The following is a 23,152-nucleotide window of genomic DNA, read 5'->3' on the forward strand; positions in this document are numbered from 1 at the left end:
GAAATAAAGAATATAGAAACCAAAGGAGCGAATAAATTGAATATGATGAATAATTATCTTCTGATTATTAGATACATCACTTGAGGAAACGTTTAAAGAATTCCCAGAAAAATGTAAAAGTGGTTTAGAATAACTAACTGAAGTTGCAGATGCTTTATGCCTGTCACCAAGAAAACCTTGATGTTTCTGTTGCATCTGGAGTGGAGAAGAAAGTTGCAGCGCAGGTTGTGCGGTCCTAGATCCAAATAACTGCCACAGGGGATCAGGCACTTAAAACAATCAGCAGACAAATCTGATTTATTAGGAAGCACTTTAATTGATTAACTAAATCAACTCAAACATAAGAGAAAAAATAAAAAGGCAATATCTTTGAATCAAATACTCTGTGCAATTCCAAATATTCACATGAAAACCTAAACCCAAAGAAAGGGGAATCAATAACAAATTGTACCAGATAGCATAGTCAATGAAATAATGTAATTTAAACCGGTGTTTCAAAGATCATAAAATATTGTAAATACTTAAAAGTATCCTATCACTAAGTGCAATCTTTTAAGAAAAATCACACACCCTGACCTGCATGTGCACATATGTTAGTGGCTGCTGACTGCCCGTTGCTATTATTACTAAATTTAGTACATTCATAAATAAAAACTAATACTTAGTTAAGAGTGAGAGCATATGGAGAAGTGCATGCAGCAAGTCTATCAGACAGAAAATCAGGGTTTATGAAGCATTCCCAGCTTCCAATGCAACTCCATCACAAGCAGTGTATTCATAAGAACTGTAACCGCCAAACCAATGGACTACAAGTAATACTAACAAAAGGAAACAAAAAGAAAGAAAGAAAGAAAGAAAGAAAGAAGGGTTAACGTTTAATGCACAGTACACCCAAGTCTGAGTTCTTGACCTTGGAATTACATAATTAATTTCACCAAGGGGACAGTAAGGCATACAGAAAATTTGTCAACCAATTGGATGTATATAAAAGAACTAAATCCATGCATGGATCATCGTGATACAAGAAGATTAGTCAACTAAGTGATGTTTAAGCAGACTTAAATCCATGGCATGGATAAAAAAATAAAAAAATAAAAAGAAGTCATTTAGTACCTCCACACTCTCTAAGGTAGCAGAAGCAGAACTACTATGGGGATCCGAACCTCCATTTGATTCCAAGCGACCTGATGATATTCTAGTAAGTGTATGCTCAATAAATGCAACAAGGCCAGGATGAGCACCACGCAGATGAGAAATTTGCAGAATATGATTGCAATACTGTGGCCACTCTGCCAGGCGATCTAGGAACTGCTCCAAAGCCAATGTCCCAAAAGCAAATATCTAACGTGGAGACCATTATCAGTAAAAGATAAGAAAAAATAACAAAAGATGAAAGCCAAATATGAGAAGTGTGACTAACTTTTGAGTCTGTAGGTTTACGCAGGGCATCCAACACACTGCGTATAGCAATACCAAGTGTAATATGAGTTACAAGCTGATGCTTTATAAGGGAACCTGAAAAATAATTAAGAATTACTGGATAATACACATTAAAAATAATAATAAAGCTAATACAATGAAGAGGGATCAAGATTGCCAACCAATAGGGATTATTTTATTTATAATTAAATAAGTTTAACAAGGATTTTTAACTTTGTGACCCACATTTTTAGATATTTGCTCACCACCCAAAGTTTTCTATACAAGCTGATGCCTGATTTTAGTTTCTCCCAATTCATTATTTGAAATCAAACCAACTAAAATGACCTGACTTCCTAAGGCTGCAAATGAAACCAATCGGGTCATAAATAGCTAGGCAATGTTCAGACTCGCTTTTTTAAAAAAGCAACCAAGCAGTTGAGCAGAAGCCTTATTTTATTGAGGTTCACTTGAACAGTGGCAGAACTCAAATGTGCCCAACCTCGATTCGGCTCGTGTCTCCATGTGTGTGTGTGTGTACAAACCAGACCCAAAAAGGGGACCATGGCATTACATATAAATATGAGAAATGGCATAGACCTTTCTCTTACAATTTATCAATATGATGCCTAATATAAGTATTATGCAACCATGTTTTGATAAGGCTGCCTTTTGTTCATCGTATCATTGATTGTGTCATTAGAAGTACAAACTACAAAGGTGTTCCTTTTCTGAACACGTGTGTAGAGGACAAATAGCTTCCCTGTTTCTTATGTAAAAGCCAGCTTAACGACCCAAGCTTGAGTTGTTCGGTTTAATTCTGTGGCAAGCTACAGTATCTCAGCTTTAATCCAAGCGGATCTTGAACACATTCATATTTGCAGCCCTACTTTCTTTTTTTTCCTTTTTTTCTGCACACACTTGCATTTACATTAGATAAACTGAATTGGTAAAATAAAGATGAAGTTAATTTTTCCAAAGGCGAAGTATAAATTGCACTGCAAGTAAAACAATTGTCCAGTGCACTATAAGCAAAACTGAATCTTACAATTTCCATGAGGAACTTCATTGAAAATTATGAAGCAACGTTTCTCACTCACTTGATCTTCGTACTATTAGTCTATTAATCATTTAGCTTACCTATTTTTCTGTTCATGAATCCAATAATAATTAGGAATCATGGCCTGAAGGCTCCAATAGTCCACTCTATAATATTGGAAAATCATGCCCCGTTTGGTAGGAGAGGGAGAAAAATGGAAAAAAGAGATATGGTAGTCATACCCATAGGTAAAAAGAAGGGGCCTCTCCTCCAGTTTGGTAGAGCAAGAAAAAAAAAAAAAAAAAAAAAAAAAAAAAAAGAAAAAAAAAGAAAGAAAGAAAAAGAATATATGAATATTACCAAAAGGCCAGTGGCCTAGCGGTACCAAGCCCCTACTTCTCAAAGAGAGGTCAGGGGTTCGAGCCTCCGTGGAGGCATGTTTGGGTACTCACACACACATGCCTCCACGGAGGCTCGAATATATGAATATTAGGTGAAGGATAAAAACAGTTAAAAAGTAGAGGCAGAACCCTATCCAAACTAATTTCCTCGCACTTTCGGGAGGAAATAATATGGTGTCCGTCTTCTTTTTCCTTCCTCTTTCCCTCCTACCAAACCATAGGAAATCTATCCCACCCTCCCCTTGTACGTCCTCCTTTCATTTCCCCTCTCTTCCCTTGTAACACTTTACTCATAAAGCCACTCTTATAACTGTTAAATATTCTATGGACTCCATAATTTAAATAAAGTAGCAGTCACCACATCTCATTCACTAGGTAGATCTCAATCCCAAATTGCATAGACTGAGCACATTCAGCTGTCACAACAGGCTGTGTCAGAGAAAAAAAGAGAGTAGATAATTCTCAGAAACTGCGTAATGAACCATACCGATAAGAATTGCTGCGATTTTAAGCTGCTTGTCTGGATACCTAGGGAAGAACCGGTACTCCTCAAATAGATTTTGTATCATGCAATCAAAGATCAATTGTTCCCTGTAAATTTATAAGCAACAATAGAAGCACCATTACTCAAGTCAAAGATCAAACAATAAGAATACATGTAATTGATTAACTGCAGAAGTAACATAATGAACTCAACAGCATCCCTTTACTTGCAAATTGAATTTAATTAGATAAATTTCTGATGCTGCTACATTACACGGGGTTTAGACAAAGACCTAAATTGAGTAGAGAATGACAAATTTTATTACAGAGAAAGAAAGTGCAAAACAAAACTAAGAAAAGGAAAAATAAAATACGTTGCTTTGTAACTTCATTCAAAACAATGGGCAGTCACCAGAACTTGAGAACTTGTATAGATGCAAATTCTAAAGATTATGTAAGAATGAAATTCTCCAGAGAGAAAAACAGAAACGATGAATGGGAACCAGTCACTCTTAATTTCACTGATCAGTAATAAATGCAGATACTACAGCTATCAATGGCACAGCTTGAGAAATCTTCTGAAGCAATCCACACAGCAAAAGAAAAGACAGAAAAGAAAGAATCTGAAATTTTACAACAATTAAGATGCAACAGACAACAAAAAAAAAATAATTTTAAAAAGTCTTATTCTGTTCGGTATTTCTTTATTAAGGGGTCAGGTGGTGTTAAGAAACAAATATTCAACAAATGGAAACAGCTGCCATGTGACTAGATAAGCACTAAAAAACCTAAAACTATTAGAATATTAATTTTCTATGCACTAATTATGATGAGGTGTTATATAACTGAGTTGAAAATCAACCTTGCTTCAGAAGATTCTTTGAATCGAGCAAGCATTTGAATAATCTCATCGTTATTAAGCTGACCAGAAAATATTTGATGAAAGTAAGTGTTAGCTTTGGTCTCTATATCATCTTCATAACCATTGGCTGTTAATGAATTGCAAGCCCCAACATTCTGCAGTCTCGGACCAACATGCATGGAATCCTTCTGCAACAATTTCAATTCCGCAGAGAGCTGTTCTGAGGTAATCTCTGTGGTATTAGCTTCAAGGGCCTGAAAATTCTCTGTATGTTACAAGCCACAAAGTTTGAAGAACTATTGGCATATAAATAGCTCATAATACAGCTCAGCTAAAGAAATAGAACCTTCAAAAAGGTTAAACTTATTTCAGCGTGTAAGTTTGGAACAGCAGTAGAATGTTGAAAAGAATTGGTAGAGAAATCTCCTGGTGCAGCAAAGACTATCTCCTTTAAATACTTGAGGCATGCCTGGAAAGTGACAATAATATTATAATGAATACTACCAGAGTGTCCCCAAGTGATTTATTGAATTTAAGTTGCAGAATCGTGCAGCATTGTATCATTGTCATGGTTATCATGAGCAAATGGTCAAAAAAGACTAAGAAAACCAACCTCGAAAAAGACATCTTTGTAAGTTCTTAGATTATCATTCAGCCATTTCTCAAGATTTATCTGTTCTTGCTGGGTAGCAAGGGCAGCCAATCGAATGCTAAAATAAAATGGAATCTGCTCCAACAAAGATGACAGAATCTGCGATATGGCAAAAGAATGACCACAGAAGTTAGAAAGACAAGAACTAGAGAACAGTGACTACAAGAAGGAAATTTTGAAACTGTACTTGATATCAAATAGAAAGAACAAAAAACACAAGAAAGAAAAGATAACAGAAGAATCACAACCATACTTCGTCAGCATATAGATAGAGAATCAATTGAAACTTTTCCTAGAAATCTATATAAAACCCACCTACCGAAATAAATAATATATATATCTGTATTTTTTTTTTTTTTGATAAGTGTGTGTATATTATATATATATATATATATATATCTGTAGAAATCCTCCATTCATCACTTTATTCGTGCAATTCACAACTAGAATGAGAGCTTAATGAATGACAGCAAACGACACAATTAAAGACTAAGATATGACACAATTAAAGACTAAGATACAAGAATTTGTACTTGTAACATCAGTGCAACTTTCTAAAACAATTTTGCCTTTCTTCCTGCAGACTGCACTCAAAACAATATTGTCATGCATTACCACCTGCTTATTCATGGTGTTAGACATCAAGTTTCACATTCCAGATTGACAATGATTTTCCTTTTTCCACAACCCCCATGGAGGCTAGGTCAAAGGTTGTCAACTGACCTTGTTAGAGGATACAAACGTTAAATTTACACCATCTCTAACAGTTTAAGATTTTAAAGTAGATGGTGATTAACATAGTATGAAGACAAAAGGTCTTGATTTCAAGCTTATCTATAAATTAAAATTGAAAAGTGTGTTGAACCAAAAGAAGATCACATGTGAAGGGGCGTTATTAAAGATACACCATCTCTAACAGCTTCAGCTTTTAGAGTAAATGGTGATTAATAAACCCCAAAGATCATACGGTGATGCTTTTGCATTAAAGGCTGACCTACATTAGAATCTCATGCATATGTATTTAAAGGAGCTTCCTAGAGCAAAATAAAGGTTAGACAGAGGCTTTCAAGGGAAAAAAAATAAACACTTTCGGCTCAGTTTGCAGTCAATCCCGTAACCTTATGCACTGACACATATGTCAAAACATATAATAAGCGTACACACACAACTCAACTAAACCTTGTCCTACAAAAATGAGTTCTGCCAAATGAACCAACTTTGCCATTCAGCTCTAGCTAGAGCCATAATTTCACTTATATATCCAATGCGACCTTCAATTTACTTGCTACCACATACCACATCCTTTATGCCTGCCTTCCTGCAACATCTTCAATCTAAGCTGTCGCTTTTTAACACTCGTAGAAATTGTAGTGTTCATTACATGTGACCAAGCCATCTAGCTCTCTCTCATCTTGTGCCTCCTCCCACTTCTCACAAATGTATTCATCTCTAACTCTTTCCCGTTGTCAGTTGCCTCACTCCTACGATTTTTCTCAGAGTTTGCTTCCAGCCACGCTCAATTTTAGAGATATTTCCTCCGAGATACCCATTTGTAACAAGTATGATACATTTTTTGGTAAGTAAGACACATCACCCTCCTTTTTGGGAAAATAGATAAGCTAATCTTTTTGCAGACAATCTGTTGCACAAGCTTCAGGTACATTACTCTTGTCATTTTTTCTCATTAACATAATTTATGAGTTTTAGGAAAAAGTTACACTAGCAAAAATTTTACATAATGTAAGTAATTATATATTGTATGGGAAAAGGCAAAAATTAAGGTCATTTAGAAATATAACGAAGCAAGTGAGGTGATTAGGCAAGTCCAATATTTCTCAAGGTTCATCAAAGCCTTCACCGAGGTTGAGCAAAGACTTTCTAGGTACCCAATAATTTATCTACCACGGTTAATCAGAGATTCAGAAATACGTGGACTCCTAGAGTAACATCTCATGAAATATGAATCACAAGTATCAAAACTTTATTGTTCAACATATGCAATAAATGTAGATCATCAAGAACAAAATATACTGATAATTTGACTATGTTAGACTCGTCCAATTACTTCAATAATTGCAACCAGTATAATATGGATAAAGTTATAAACCCCAAAAAAAATTTATAAAGTTTTATTCTTGTCTAGTTTTCAGATGCTTGCATTGGCACAGGCCGCATGGCTGCATGTTGCCCTTTAACAACAGGGGTGTTGGTTTTCTGTTTTTGTCAAATATACACAAAACAGGAAAACCGACCATCGTAATAGACCCTGTAAATATGTCGTATACTTAATCTTCCAAATGCAAGAGGCAACCATAAAACTCAATAACACAAACAATAAAACTATTTTATCTCATTGTGTTACAATGACCCATCAGTCATAGATCAGACTGAATACTGAACGCATAATTCAGAAAGTCCAGAACAATCGGAGCTGTAAAATTTAGATAGAAAGCAGCAAAGATCAATACTCAGAGAAGAAAATACAATTATAGAGCTATGATATTAGTCATGCAGATCATCATACCAAAAAAAAAGAGAGTAAATCTCAGATATTAATACAAACAAAGTTTAAACAGCTACTGAACCAACAAGAATAACGGAAAGCTATTGTGCGAAAGAGGATCAATACTGCGACAAAGTTTTTACCTTCAGCTCTTGGCAAATGTCCAAAATTGTAGCCATGTTGCCTTCATCAATTTTAACCATATCAACAATTCCTCGCAATACAAGCTTAGGATTAGAATGCCAAAGCTGATGAATCAAAACACTTCCCGTACCAGCTATCATTGGAAAAACAGTGGAAGACACTTCAACTTGGAGGAGATTATAGGCAGTCTGAAATGATGAGACGCACAATTTTATCATATGCCATAAAAGACCACACAAAAAGTATAAGAAATAAAGTAGAGTAGAAGATACATTAATCTGTGCAATCCCAAGCAACAATACTTCAGAACAGTTCTTAATAGGAAACTCAAGAATCTGTCTCACAGATCCAGCGTGGCCCCTTTCAGCTAGCAGGCATAACACCTCCAGAAGGTCAAGAGATAACCATGCATGATTAGCATGTGCATCTGGAATCTCATGACCATGCAGTGTATCAGCATATGCCTACAGAAAAACAAATATTTACACTATTTAGACAGCAAGGATAGAAAACAAGTACAGAAAATAACAATATAGACATGGATATGCAACTAAAAAGTATTTAAACTATTTAGATGAAAAGTACAAAGGACAGAAAAATTTAAAAACAAATAGATACGAATAAGCAGCTCCCTGTACCAATCTCCTAGCAGAATGTGCAAATGTAAATATTTCCGGTGGAGCTGATACAGCATATCTAAGAAAAGACAACTGGCCATCAACATTCTTCCAGACAGACCTGCATATGGCATGCAACGGAAAAGGATCCTGCACATTTCATTTGTACTGATTGAGGATTCACATCAGAGAAAGTAAAGAATGTTAAAATTTGCATAGTGATGCTTTAGTGAGGTACCTGACATGCACGAGCATAAAGGGACATGAAAAAGGAAAATGCCTGCTCATTGGGAAAGTAAAGGCCCTCGTGGTCCAGATTCTCCATAACAAGTATCCAGTCAGTTTCTGGAGCCTAATCTCCAAAACACAATTATCTTGTTAAAAAAACTAATACTGATATGTCAAATTATTGATGTGAAAAGGAAACAAACAATCTAATATAAAATTCCAAATCAAACTTACAAGTTGCTTAATTGAATCTACAAGGATATCAACATTCCAAGAGCTCGGGCATGATGTCTCAGATGTGGCACTGTTACCAATAGCTGCGCAAAATGTTGAGTAACAATTTTGATTGTCTTCAAGACCAGTGTGGGTGCGGGCTATTGTGCCAAGTATTCTAGAAATTGTGGCTTCAGTAAGAGGCAAGAAAAGAGAGAACAACTCCTTGCAAAGTGAAGCGTCAATTGTGCATCCATAACCCAATTCCCTCATAATATCATCCATGCTTGTTTTGTTTTCCATCTCCGCTAGAATTGCATCAAATTCATTTTCACTGCTACTATAGAAGATATCCATATTTCTACAACAAAACAAAGAGTTAATAAATAAAAAATGAAGACAATTAAGATGGCTACTAACACATTAAACTATGAAATATAGCAAGCACAAAATCAGTTTTATGGTTCATCAGAAAAGAACAAGGGGGGAAAAGGTTGAGAACCTGGGCTCTCGTAAACTATCTGAAAGCAAAGGAGCCAATATAAATGGAGTCCCTTCCTTCGGCTCCATCAAAGATAGCATTGGCATAAATGTGTCAACATGCCTAGAAAAGCCTTCTGAACGGTACAAAAACATAATAATATTTTGAATTTGCTCAGCAGAATCTATTAAGACAGAATTTCTCGAAAGCTCCTCAATGAGGCCCATGCAGAAATTTTGACCTGAGAAACAACAAAGAATCACCAATATAAAGGAACTAAGAAATTCCGAGTGAGAAAGGATACCTCCAAAGACTTATAACCATATAACGTACCGCTCGTTCTAATGTCAAGATTCTCTGAATCTGCCAAAGCAAGACCAAGGCCAATTTTCTCAGACACCGTCAAGTGTAATGCATCACAGAAATCTCCAAGAAATGGTTCAGTGATCTTCATCGTTCGTAATGCTTCACAAAATACAGTACTAAAATTTGGCCTTTCGAATAAATATCTAAAGATTCCAGCTACTAACTCAGGCTTCATTCGCATGTTGCGCATGTCCCCCTCGTAAAAATTAATATGATCCAAGCAGGTCTGGAGCAGTAATATACTACCCTCGCATCCATATTCAACAAACTGCACCAAATAATTAGCAAATGATGAGTCGAGTAGACCATTAAGTAATTCGCTTCACCATTATCAACCACACCATAGAAATATTATAATTAATTCGCAAAAATTTGGGGATGACCAAAAGAAAATCAAAGTACACGAGTAAGAGAGTAACTAATTCATATTCAACAAACTGCACTGATAATAATGATAACAGATGAGTGAATTCTGTAGGAATGCATCAAATAGACCACAAAACAATACAATTTACAAAAATAAACCACACTGGTCGAAAAACTAGAACTGGTTCATTGCATCATTCCGGGGACAATAAACAAATAATAAATTACACTAGGAAGACGGTATCAAACTATTGGTTTCGGTAACCTCATAAAAAGCCTCATATCTAAACATCAAACATATAAGACCTTAATTCCACAGCATCCTGCTCAATAAATAATTAATTAAAATCGAAATTGTGCTTCTTTGATTTTTCCAGCTATCATTAATTGGTCACTGAATGGGTCCAAAGTCTTGGTTTCAAGTTCACAAGTGTAGTAGCCAGGAACTTTTACAGTAATGGCTTGCAATGCATGCTTCCAGCTCATAATCTTGGCCATCCAAACCTGTAATATAAAGCCCAGATGAATGCAATAGGTAGCCAATTCTTGTTTTGCTTGTAATTGAGCTATGCCTCCATACCCAAGAGCGAGATAAATTCAAAATTAGTTATTCGCAAATTCAATATTTCTTCGTCTTGTAACAGCCGTTGACAAAGTTGTGCAGAAAAGAAGAGGGAAGTCCTTTGTGGATGTTTTAATGGTATAATTATTAAATCATGCAATACCCTTCCACTCTCTCTCTATTCCTTTTTATTGCTGCAATTAACGTGATGAAAAGACCGTTTCTTTCCCCAACTACACTCCTTTAGCCCCTCCTACTACTTCCCCCTCAATTCACTTTTCTATACTTCATATCAAACAGAGCATAAAAGCACATTGTTTATTATTATTCAATAAAAGCATTTCTAACTTCCTACGAGGCTTCAGACTTTAAATTTCTTTTAACATCATTCAACCAAGACGAAATAATTTGTAACAACCCTCACCCCTATCCAGACACAATATTGTCCGCTTTTGACTCCCCCGGATCAGAGACTTCCCAGGAGGTCACCCATCCGTACTACTCCAAAGGAAGCACGCTTAACTTTGGAGTTCTGATGGGTCCACGGTCATCACGTCTTTAAAACGCGCTATCTCATAGAAGGGTGTTGAACCTTACATATAGCACTTCACCTTCCCTAGGCGATGTGGGATCATCACCCCCTGTAGCCTGCCAGTGTGTTAACTCGTCTAGTGTCTCACACCCACCTACAGAGGTCGTCACAATCACCCCCGTGGGGGCCCAACATCCTCGTTGGCTGCACTTCCGGCTGGGTTCCGGCTCTGATACCATTTGTAACAACCCTCAACCTGTCCAAACATAATATTGTCTGCTTTTAATTCCCCCGGATCAGAAACTTCCTAGGAGGTCACCCATCATGGTACTAATCCAGAGGAAACACGCTTAACTTTGGAGTTATGATGGGTTCATGGCCATCACAGCATTAAAACACATTGTACAATAGAAGGGTGTTGAACCTTACATATAGCACTTCACCTTCCCCAGGCGATATGGGATCATGACACCATGTAGCCTGCCAGTGTGGTAGCTCGCTCAGTGTCTCACACCCACCCACAGAGGTCGTCACACAATTCATATAACTACACAAATTTTAGAACCAACAAATCGTATGTGTTGAAAGATTTAAATATTTAAGTTACACCTTCTCTAACAGCTTAAACTTTTAGAGTAAATGGCATTTAAAATGGTATCAAAGCCAAACGTCTCGAGTTCAAACCTCAATATCACCCTAATTGAAAATTGAAAAATGTGTGTTGGACCAAAAGAAGGCCACAAGTGATGGGGCGTGTTGAAGGATTGAAATATTTAAAGTTACACCCTCTCTAACAGCTTTTGTTTTTAGAGTAGATGGTAGTTAACATAATACACATAATGTTTAATGGAATACGATAGTTTTATGTAAAACCCTTTTATTTTGCAATTAAATGGTGTTCTCGAAAGAAATGTGAACTCATAGATTAACAGACAAAACCAACATTAAACGATCCTGTAGTAGAGTAATATGAGAAAATGACTGGATGACACCCATTGAAGATACAAGGAAAAAATATATATAATTTAATACCTTTTTACCATACGCTCTAACCTGACATAATTTAAGAAGAAGAGATTGCAGGCAAGGCAACATCAAATCATGATATTCTAATCAACTTGGCGTTAATCCACATATAGTTTCAAGTAAAACTTTTATGTCCAAAATTGGTGAAGCTTGGACCAGACAAATTGATAAGTAGGCTGGCAAGCATGTCCTGCCTATTGGAGATTCGACATTGTACTTGACTCATTGGGAGATCTTGAATAAAATAATCATTATTTTCTCAATCGAGCTCTATTCAGGTTTTGGAATCCTTGGGAAGAAGATACATCAGTAAATTCTACTGAAACATGAGGAAACCCATTAACTATGATTACTATCCTCTCCAGTACTATTAACTTCTACACATCACAGAAAAAAAAGTGTATCTGACATTTTTAGAAGTTCCTTGAACAATGAGATAAAAGCAGAGGTGAGATCTTCAATTCTTTCAGATATTGCCAATAAGTAAAGCACTTATCATGCCAACATGGAGATCCAAGGTGGATATAAAATAATAGGTTGAGACATCTTCAATTCTAATTTTATAGATTGTCAAATGAAAAATCAATCATAGTTTTTAGATCAAATTAGGTTTTAGTATGAAGATAAAAAAATGATGGTACAAAGTTATATTATCTGAGGGACATGAGATATATTCTAGCAATGTTCGTCGCATATTTAAACTCTAAGGTGTGTCTGTAATATTGAATCGACGTTCTTACACAGTTACACTTACATTCTGCATACTAAAGACTTAATCTTAGCAATTGCAACACTAATAAATAGTGTCCATCAGCCACTACTACCCATAATTCAGATTAAAGAAGAAAGTTAGCATGACACTTATGTGCTATTTATACTTACACAAATATACAAACCTATAGTTATATTTTTAACACAAAAAAAAAAAATTACTTAAAAAGGAAATAAAATCCTAATAACAACCTAGTATGTTTAAAACCTTGCAAGGATGGCAGGGTATCAGCATTAATATCTTGTGGTCTCAAGTTTGAGTCTTGGTTTCAACGATATTTGTGATTTGCAGGTGATTGTAGATATTAGGAATTTACGTAGTAGCCAAGAGTTCAAAGGGTACTTCAAGCAAGGTTATTCAAATGACGGATAATTCTAATTAAGTTTCTACAAAAATGTTAACCATGTACTCCTTTAGAATAGATAAGCAGCCACATTAATATCTACACTTTCCTCTCCAGATAAGTGAATACAACCATTCATTTGTACATGCATGCATGTGCTTTTTAAGAACCCTAGCTTGAAGAAAAAGGGGGAAAAATAAATAAATAAATAAAAAGATAAAAAGCAACAAAAACTGAATTTCCTTGCAGTCCTTAAAAACGATTACTCAATTCAACACAACAGAAATTGCCTCTATCAGTTTAGTAGTATTTAATCACGATTAAAATTTCCAACTCAAAACTCCTGAATTATCTCTGGGTTCAAGCTCAAATCAACGTACAGACAAAGACTGATCATGTTAGAACTGCTAGTGATATATTTAAGTGTGTGTGTGAAAGAGAGAAAACCATAGAGAGAGAGAAAAAATTGAGAGTGTTAACCTGGCAGAGCTCCCGAAAGACAGAATCGGAGTTGGAATCATTGAGGCTCTGGAGCAAGAACCTAATCTGATCGGAGATGAGTGAAGAGAAAGGTATCATTGTGTTGGTGGGATGTGAATTCGATTGATTGGTGAATTGGAGGGTTAGGGTTTTCAAAGTTCCAGAGACGAAGGTGTGTGAAAGAGACTGACCGGCGAAAGACTACTGGGACGAGAGATCGGGAAAAGAGGCAGTAATTGTTGTTTCCATAAGAGTTCTTGGGCAAGGGGATTTTCGTGTACAACGCAAACAGTTATTTTCTTGGCAAGTGTCGTATCTGTCCACTCATATGTTGCCATGTCATTGTTTCTTGCATGATGGTCCCCCTTGTTAAAACCACCGACCATCTGACGTGGATGGTCCTGATTCGTTTTACCCTTTTTATGAATTAAATCGAATAACCACATAGAAATCAATAAAATAAAGAGTACTGCTTTTAATCTGACAAATAAACACCCACTACTTGTCTTAAGTTTAAGTAATTACCTACATGTCAAATATAACATGACTTATTTTAAAATATAAGATAATTAACTATATAAAAAATTATAGTTCAATTTTTTAAATTTCATCTTAAGTATATATATTTGTTAATAATTAAAGTTTCAATCACAATTGTATATGCACATATACAGTCACATTGCATGTATCTGAGATTGCATCTCCCACAGATAGGCATTTTGTTCATTATTATAATGATCAAAATTAATAATAATCTATGCAACTCCATAAATAAATAAAAGAAAAATTATAAAGCATTGAAAAATTGAAAAATATTGCAATTTTTGTTTTAAAGTTGTACCAATCAAATTATATATATATATATATTCCAAATTATATTATATTTGAGTATCATGAAAGTTGCTGTGAAAACACAAAAAAAAAAAAAAAAAAAAATGATTCAGTTGTGGAAAACTGAAAAGCTAAGGAAATAAGTTATGAAAATTGAGAAGATAAATAAAGAGTAGTAATGATGTTTATTTAAGTTGAAATTTTATAACAATATATCATATTTTTATCTCTATCAATTTTAAGTCTGGTATTAAAATTGTGGACGTTGAGTGTGATTGTCAATAAGTGGTTAACCTTACTCCTAAAGATCTTTCATGTTCAATCATATTATTTAAGATATTCAGTGTTTAATTCATTAAAATTTGGGGTTTAAGTTGGTTTGGTGTCCACGTTTATGCAACAAAGCGGCACATGAGATGGGTAAATGGGCTCTTGATCAAAGGATAGGTGATTTGCAGTGGCAAGTGTGGCCTCCACAGCTGTTAAATGTATTTCAAAATGATCTTTTATCCTATTATTTATAATATTTTATTACGTTAAAAAAAAAATTTAAAATTATCAATAATATAATTTCTCTAAAATAAATAATGATGAACAGATTTTTTAGTTTTTTGCCATGGCAAAGGAGATGAATAGATATGGATAAAGATATAATTAGTGAATTTTTTATTTTTATTTTTATTTTTTATGGATTTAGGTGGTGAAATTTTATTTTAAGTTTTATCTTTTTTTTAACCCTTTATTTTTATTTTTATTTTTTATGGATTTAGGTGGTGAAATTTTATTTTAAGTTTTATCTTTTTTTTAACCCACAAAAAATTACTAACACATTTAGAAAATAAAATCAACACTACGTTCCATCCACATCATCAAATAAATTAAAAGCCATTCCATTCCTCAACTTAAAACACAAGCGGTCAACTGAAATCTTTTATTATTGACTACATATCAAACTGCATGAGTTTTTTTTTTTCTTCTTCTTCTTCATGAGTTATTATTGACTACATATCAAACTGCATGAATTTTTTTTTTTTTTTTTTGAGTGCATGTATCGACTCCACAATATTCAAGTCATGGGTGCAATTCATAAACGACCTTCCCTTTTGGTCCGGTTGTGGGCGAGGAGGGTCAAAGATTTATCTCAGATCTATACCAACACTCTATCCCTTGGGCTGTAATGCATTGGATTGATATATGTCTAAAAAATCTGTTGAATTTTAAGCAAGTAATTCTCAATACTAATTAAATTCAAATTAAATGAGTTTCTTTAGACCGAGGTAGAATAAAATAAAAAAATAATAAACGAAATAAAAAATAGTAATAAGTAATTCGAAAATCGATTCCATTCAACTAATATCATAACGGCATTAAATATAAAAAATCATATTTTCTAATCACATAAATTAAGTGTGTCTCATTGACAAAAGACTTTAGTCAGCAATGTTCTAAATATTAATGGGATTATAATTCAACAATTGAATTTTGATATAGAGTTTAAATAAGGGGAAAAGATGCAAAATACTAAAAATTTGAGATTATATTTTAAGTTACCATTGTCAAACACACCAACTGTGTCTTCTCCTACAAGGTACAAATTATAAAACAAATGAAATTAAAAAAAAAAAAACATTTCTTATTTTCTACCATTTATACTCCAACTCCTCCTCCTACTCCATCTGCAATGCCCCTAAAAGGTTCAGGCCCTTGACTAGGGAACAGCACGTTATCGTAAAGAATGCCGGCAACCGCCCCGCCGATCAATGGTCCGATCCAATACACTGCCTGATTCTTGAAGCTCCCACTCACAGCAGCAGACCCGAAAGAGTATGCCGGGTTCATTGACCCACCAGTAAAGGGCCCCGAAGCCAACACATTGGCTCCGGCTATCAATCCAATTGCTAGGGGCCCAATGGCTCCCAATGGACCACGCCTCGGGTCCCCGGCTGCATAGACGGTGTACACCAAAGCGAATGTCATTACCCCTTCTAAAACAGACGCTCCAAACCCGGTCATTTCATGTGCAATTGCATGGGTCGGAAAATGCTGCAATACCAGAAAAATATGGTTAAACTCAATGTGTGACCACACAACATATTAAATGGACCATTTAAAAGTTCACTTCTAGTACCTGTCCAACCGTGAACACTTTTAGGAATAGGCAAGCCATAACAGAACCAAGCATCTGTGAAATACAGTAAAAGATGGTCATTGGAATGCTTATGTGCCCTCCCACCGCCATTCCGAACGTGACGGCCGGATTAACATGGCCACCGGAAATATTGCCAGCAATGTACACCGCCACCGACAATGCAAAGGCGGTCGCAACTGCAATTGCCACCAGACTAGACGGATCTGATGCAGCATCCGGCGTCATTTTCCCTGTTATCACAGCCAAATTACACAAAAACTGTCATCTCACGCCCTTTTTTTAATTAAAAGGGGTTACCTTCCAATAAACAAAAACAGATCACATATATTAATGTTGATCAGAATATTTCAAAATTAGACTACTTTTAACACATTTTTAAACAACCAATTCAAATAAATGACAGGGTATATAAATAACTCTCTGCATATATCTTTAACTGCCATAAAAAAAGATCATATAAGCATGATATATTAAATTAAACCCATAATTTAAATAAGTAAATTGTTCTATATATATATACACATATGACACTGTTTTTGCATATTTTTGTAAAATGTAATGACATTGGTTAAAAATAATGCATGTGAATGAATGTCATTAAAAACAAATGAGTGCCAAGAACTCACGAGAAGACATGGAGGACCCGGCGGCGGCGAAAACGAAAAGGAAAGTGGAGATGAACTCGGCAAGATACGATCTGAGAGCATTTGGAGTGACAGAGTGCTCCAAGCGAGATGTGAGTGACGCCATTGTCAAAGAATGAGAAGAATAGGAGATGAGTTTCAATTTATCAGACAGTTTATTCATATTATATATATATGCCAAGTCCCATGTGCATTCTAAGGAATGAAGAGAGGAATCATTAATATATAGTGAAGAGTTGTGACTTGTGAACCGATGCAAACGTTTCAGGAAAAGAAGAGTACGATTTCAAAATTTAACCGCCGGTACACGTTGTTTGGGCCTGGGTTATATATTCCTCATGCAGTTATGTTGTCTGAATTTACCGGCGGTACCACTGGTCCCTTATTGTACGGTTGTATACCATGCTATATTTCCGAGCTGTTTCGCATTTCAAAGTTGGGCCTAGTCTCAATCAAGAAAGAGATTCAACCCAATACATGCAAGTTAATGACATTCATGCTATGGAACCAGGGAGGAATTATTCCTAGGCTAACCTGACCTATAGCCTATGTCCAATTAAAATAAATAAATAATACTACTGTTTATATAAGTTCAGCGCATAGATAATCAATTCGTAGTACTATTCTTTCTCTTTTTATTAGTCCAACTTTCGGCCAGTCTCAATCAAGAAAGAGATTCAACCCAAATACATGCTAATTAATGACATTCATGCTATGGAACTAAGGAGGAACTATTACTGGGCTAACCTGGGCTATAGCCCAGGTCCAATTAAAAATAAATAAAAAATAAAAATAGTATTACTATTCATATAAGTCCCGTGCATATGTATGTAATCAATTTATAGTATTATTCTTCCTCTTTCTATTAGCCAAATTGTTCATATGTTTATATGCTGCTTCTATCCTTCTTCTTCGAACTAGGTTTATCTTTGATTTTTTTCCCCTTAAGCAAGAGCATAAATTATGTTAATTAGAAATCACAATTCAAAAAACTTACAATTACTAGAAAGTGAGGAAATATCAAACTTTTCATTCAAATTATGACATAAACCCATATTCCCTAGAACATGGGCAGTTTTATTTCAAAATCTAAGCACTTTTATCAATTAATAGTTAAATGGATGTTAAGGATTCAATTGGATAATTTTTTATTTTTTATTTTTTTTTGGAAAATGAATTCTAATGGGTACTTTGATGGTGGATAACAAATATGTTTTTATATCTGATTTTAAGTTGAGATCTAAATTTGGTAAATTAGGTTTTTAGGTTCTCTCGGATCGGATCTTTAGTAAAAATTATCAATTTCATGATATAATTACTTGGACATGGAAGTAAGACCATATTAAACATAGTATACCCTTACCATATCTCACTTCTATGAAAAAAAAATATAATATTTCATAACTTTTATCATGTTAATCTTCAAATTTTCTTATCTTTAGCCCTTTCTACTTTGCAAACTTGGCTCCGCCTTGTATGGAACAATAGCTTTTCATTCATTGGGATAGCCCTTTGTGGTATTGATGTTATAAAAATCGATTTTTTTTCCCATAGATATAGAGTGCAACGAGGACTCAGGTCAACTTTAAAAATAAAAAATAAAAAAATCTAGGTGTTTATCTCAATTACTAATTCCTAAGATCGATTATGTAGTCGATAATTATACTACTATCATTTTCTTATAAAAAAAAAAAACATATTTTTATAGTATAAAATAATTGTACAATACTTACAAAATTGGTCTTCAAGTTCAAAAGATAATTGTTGGGAGTTAAAACTCGTTAAAGCCTGTCGTTTTGGAGTACTAATTTAATTTATGTGAAGCCGAAAATGATCAATGGTAAACCACAAGTTATTTTTGGATCGAAAATGATTCGAGTTGAGAATATAGAGAGGTTGGGCACGGCAGGGTCCATGTTTGACGGTGGTTGTAGAAAAGAGTGAGAAAGAGTGACCTACTGTTGAATTTAAAATTAAATGGGTATAATTGTTTCTAATTTGCTAACTTGGTAAAAAAATATATATATATACCATAATCCTAGAGTAGGTATCATTTAATATGATACCGGGAAACCCAATGTTTAGATTGGACGAGTTTGTGTAGGATTCGTTTGACAATCACAGTTGCTTTGTGTTTTTGTTTTGATTCGAAGCAGAAGTAATGTTTTTACTTTTAGAGTGTGTTCAACACTATTTAGAAGCTTGTTTAGTAACGTAAATTTGTTACAAGATTTTTAGAAGCAAAAATATGAAAGCATATTTGATAAAAAGTGTTACAAGTTTGAAAATTTGGATTATTAGTTAAAATTATTATTTTAGATTTTTTAATTTTAATTTTTATTTTTTATGAACAGTACTTTGTTACAGTGCGAAGGCAGACAAAAACATCATTTTGATGCTTTCGATTTTGGCCTTCAATTTATAAATGCTTCGGTACTATTCAAAAGCACACTAAATATTATTAAACATGTTTCGTTCTTTTACTTCGCTTTATTACGCTAACAAAAATAAAAAAACACGAAACAAAAACACTAATCAAAGAGGCCCCTAATAACTAAAGGGTACGTTTAGTAACGTTTTCGTTTTCTGTTTTTGCAGTCTTAAGAAAACAGGAACATGATTTTGTTTTCTTGAGTGAAAATAGAAAACAAAAATGATATTTATTAACACTTGTTGTTGCCACAAATTTAAAAACATAATACAATAATTATGTTTATCAATACAACATACTCGTTACAAAATGTACATAATATTTTTAAAATTTTTTATTTCTATTTTATTTTTTTCATGGCAAGAATTTTAGGAGTTAATAGTGATTAGAGGGGAGGGAAGATGACTTGAACGTGAACTCTGGGACACAGGAAGCAACCCAATCACTTAGGCACGACACTTGCTTCCATTAATATCAAAAAACCATAAATCTAGAAAATCTAATTTAAAATTATAAATCTTAAAAATACCCAATACATCATAAGTACAAAATTAGATATACCAAGACAAAAACATTCGCACCAATTATATATATAAATACATGTATATGCATGATGTATACATTTATTATGTGATATATAATATATTTAGCATATGATAATTTATTATGAATAAAAAATATTAAATAATATATCTTATATGTAATAAAATATATATTGTGTTATAATATTGTAAATTAATTATAATTTAATATTTACATATAATATAATATAGATATGATATGTAATAATATAAAATATCTATTGCTTAATAATTTAATAAAATTATATTCTATATCAAAAATTATTTTGTCACAAAAAATCATTTACATTATTATTTAATATATTATATATTAAAATATATTTTTATCAAATAAAAAATAATATACAATTTTTAATTTATTCTATATTGAAAATATATATTTTTATTAACATTTAATATGCAACTTAGTATATAACACAAATAATATAAATTTTATTTGAAATGAAAAGTGCCTGTGCACTAATATTAGTGAGAACATTTCTCTGCTACAGTACCGAAAACATAAAAAATATCATTTTGATGTTTTCTCTTTTTTTCACAAAAATTGAAAACGTTTTCTATTATAGAAAAATAAAAATATTTTATTATTGAACGTGATTTTTGTTTTCGTTTTGACTTTTTAGAAATTGACAACAAAAAATAAAAAAATGTTTCTCATTATTAAACGCAATTAAAGTACTTAACCGCTACTCGCTGTTAATAAATAACTTCTTGTGCCAGATGAGGTGATTTCACGCGCGCCAAGCACTTGCCTGGAACCCTTTTTTCTCACGAGAGTAGGCTGGACCGACTATTCCTCACCACTACTATCACCGACCCAAACCCTGAACTGGCAAACTTCGACATCACCGGAATGGGCAACAACAGTGAAGTGACACCGACAGTGAATCGCTGCGAAATTGTCACTTAAAGGTACTTTTTGCGCACTTCACTGTCTAATTTTTTTACTTTTTAAAATTTTGATCTGAAGATGGGTTTGGATCTGTTGGTGCTTTTACATGTCCTATTAGTTCAGTTCAGTTCAGTTACATACGTATGTATATAGTGAAAGAAACTATCAAGTCCAAAGAGATCGGATTACATCCAGCCATGAAATCAGTTTGATTAATGCCTGCAAAACAAATTTGGAAATCCTAATGATGTTCACGCCTATACAAGTCTTGATGCGTGAACTTGATGGAGACAACACATACTGTACTTATTAGACATGGGACCTCTGTAGGATTCTGTAAAAAATAAAATCGAGAAGCAAGTAATCCATCATACAAGCCCTCTTTTCTATTTTGATTCAAAATGACAGTTATTATAAAACCACCGTAACTTCCCAAAAACCACGTAGTCGTAACTTCCCAGTAACGTTGTGGTAGTGTAAGTGGTTTGAATAGTGTGAGAATATAGGCCACACTATGTTTAATGAATAAACGTGTCTAACATTCTCCTACTTGGCCAATATTAACACATTCATTACCCATATGGGTTTGAGAACTAAAAAAAAAATTTATCTATAGAATTTCAGTGGATAAAATCATGGCGGAAATTACACTATACAAATGAGTACTACCTTCCATGTATCATTACATCACTGTCTTTCTTTAGATAAACATCTTTATGTGGTTGTACTTTATAAATAATTATTTCAAAAACTATTCAAGGAAGTCAACTTTATTGTCCCAATGGACTATCTGTATGAATAAGCTCCCATAAGCCCATTCTAAGGTCCTATTTTATTATCCAAAAGGATAATTTGTCATTTATAAACTTTATATATACTTCCTTAAAAAAAACTAAGAATCATCAGAACATAAGTGCAATTGCAAACTTTAAAGCGCCTCAGTAAATCAAACACAAGACATATCAATAAGCCCCATATGTCCTACATGTTCCTTATACAATTTGGGTGGCAAACCCTTTATCATAGGATCTGCAACCATTAACCTTGTTCCTATGTAATCTATTAATACTTGATGATTCTGAACTTTTTCTTTAACAACAAGGAACTTTATGTCAATCCACCTATTTGAACTCCCATTTGTATTGTTGTTACAGAAACGAACTGCAGCGGAATTATCACAATAGATTCTCAATGGCTTAGAGATGGAATCCACAATTTTAAGACCTGTGATAAAATTCCGTAACCATAAGGCATGTCCTGTAGCCTCATGACATGCTATGTATTCCGCCTCCATAGTAGAGGAAATGATTGATTTCTGTTTTAAGCTTTTCCATGAGATAGCTCCTCCTGCAAAGAGGAATACATATCCCGATGTTGACTTTCTAGATTCAATGCATCCTCCAAAATCAGAATCAGAATATCCAACCACTTCTAACAGATCTGATCTTCTGTATGTCAGCATGTAATCCTTTGTCCCTTGTAGATATCGCATCACTTTCTTTGCAGCTCGCCAATGATCCATTCTTGGATTACTTTGGTATCTGCCTGACATTCCTAATGCAAATGCAATGTCGGGTCTAGTGCATACTTGCACATACATTAGACATCCTACTGCAGATGCATAAGGAATGACTTCCATCTTTTCCCTTTCCAAATCATTTCTTGGGCACTGATTTAGACTGAATTTGTCACCCTTGATAATAGGAGCAACACTTGAAGCACAACCCAACATTCGAAATCTCTCTAAAACTTTATTGATATAGGCCTTCTGGGATAATCCAATCAATCCTTGGGATCTATCCCTATAAATTTATATGCCAATGACATAGGATGCTTCACCCATATCTTTCATATCAAAATTTCTAGAAAGAAATTCCTTAACTTCATGTAGCAACCTTAAGTCGTTACTGGCAAGCAAAATATCATCCACATATATGATCAAAAGAATGAACTTACTCCCACTAACCTTAAGGTATATACATTGATCAACGATGTTCTCTTTAAACCCAAAAGAAGAGATAACATTATGAAATTTGTAATACCACTGACGTGAAGCTTGTTTTAACCCATATATGGATTTCTTGAGTTTGCAAACCATATTGTTTTCTTTATCTGAATGAAAACCTTCAGGTTGT

At 34.0% G+C, this 23,152-nt stretch overlaps 2 protein-coding genes across 3 annotated transcripts in view; both read right to left on the reverse strand.

Annotated features, from left to right (window-relative positions):
* Positions 1–13,751, reverse strand: part of LOC132312554 (uncharacterized) — a 39,571-nt gene extending 25,820 nt beyond the window's left edge. For both annotated transcript variants that reach the window (XM_059810957.1, XM_059810956.1), the window contains exons 1-15: positions 13,490–13,751; positions 9,376–9,676; positions 9,064–9,283; positions 8,583–8,922; positions 8,359–8,472; positions 8,142–8,270; positions 7,776–7,967; positions 7,503–7,691; positions 4,818–4,955; positions 4,551–4,673; positions 4,205–4,458; positions 3,347–3,450; positions 1,421–1,515; positions 1,114–1,341; positions 139–249 (exon numbers count right to left, since the gene is read on the reverse strand). In XM_059810957.1, coding sequence (XP_059666940.1) covers positions 139–249; positions 1,114–1,341; positions 1,421–1,515; positions 3,347–3,450; positions 4,205–4,458; positions 4,551–4,673; positions 4,818–4,955; positions 7,503–7,691; positions 7,776–7,967; positions 8,142–8,270; positions 8,359–8,472; positions 8,583–8,922; positions 9,064–9,283; positions 9,376–9,676; positions 13,490–13,588 — 2,637 coding nt within the window. In that variant the 5' untranslated portion in view covers positions 13,589–13,751. The remainder of the gene's footprint in view (positions 1–138; positions 250–1,113; positions 1,342–1,420; positions 1,516–3,346; positions 3,451–4,204; positions 4,459–4,550; positions 4,674–4,817; positions 4,956–7,502; positions 7,692–7,775; positions 7,968–8,141; positions 8,271–8,358; positions 8,473–8,582; positions 8,923–9,063; positions 9,284–9,375; positions 9,677–13,489) is intronic.
* A 1,618-nt stretch (positions 13,752–15,369) lies between these two features.
* LOC132314986 (probable aquaporin TIP5-1) lies at positions 15,370–17,219 on the reverse strand. The gene is made up of 3 exons (XM_059813746.1): positions 17,096–17,219; positions 16,449–16,699; positions 15,370–16,363 (listed from the first exon to the last, which is right to left on the reverse strand). Exons 1-3 carry the CDS (start codon positions 17,217–17,219, stop codon positions 15,968–15,970), a joined length of 771 nt encoding a protein of 256 aa, XP_059669729.1. The 3' UTR covers positions 15,370–15,967.
* Between the last annotated feature and the right edge of the window lie 5,933 nt (positions 17,220–23,152).

This window comes from Cornus florida, unplaced genomic scaffold, assembly GCF_030987335.1.
Source record: "Cornus florida cultivar Cherokee Brave unplaced genomic scaffold, ASM3098733v1 CherokeeBrave_3.0.0_Hap2_Chr06, whole genome shotgun sequence".
NCBI lineage: Eukaryota > Viridiplantae > Streptophyta > Magnoliopsida > Cornales > Cornaceae > Cornus > Cornus florida.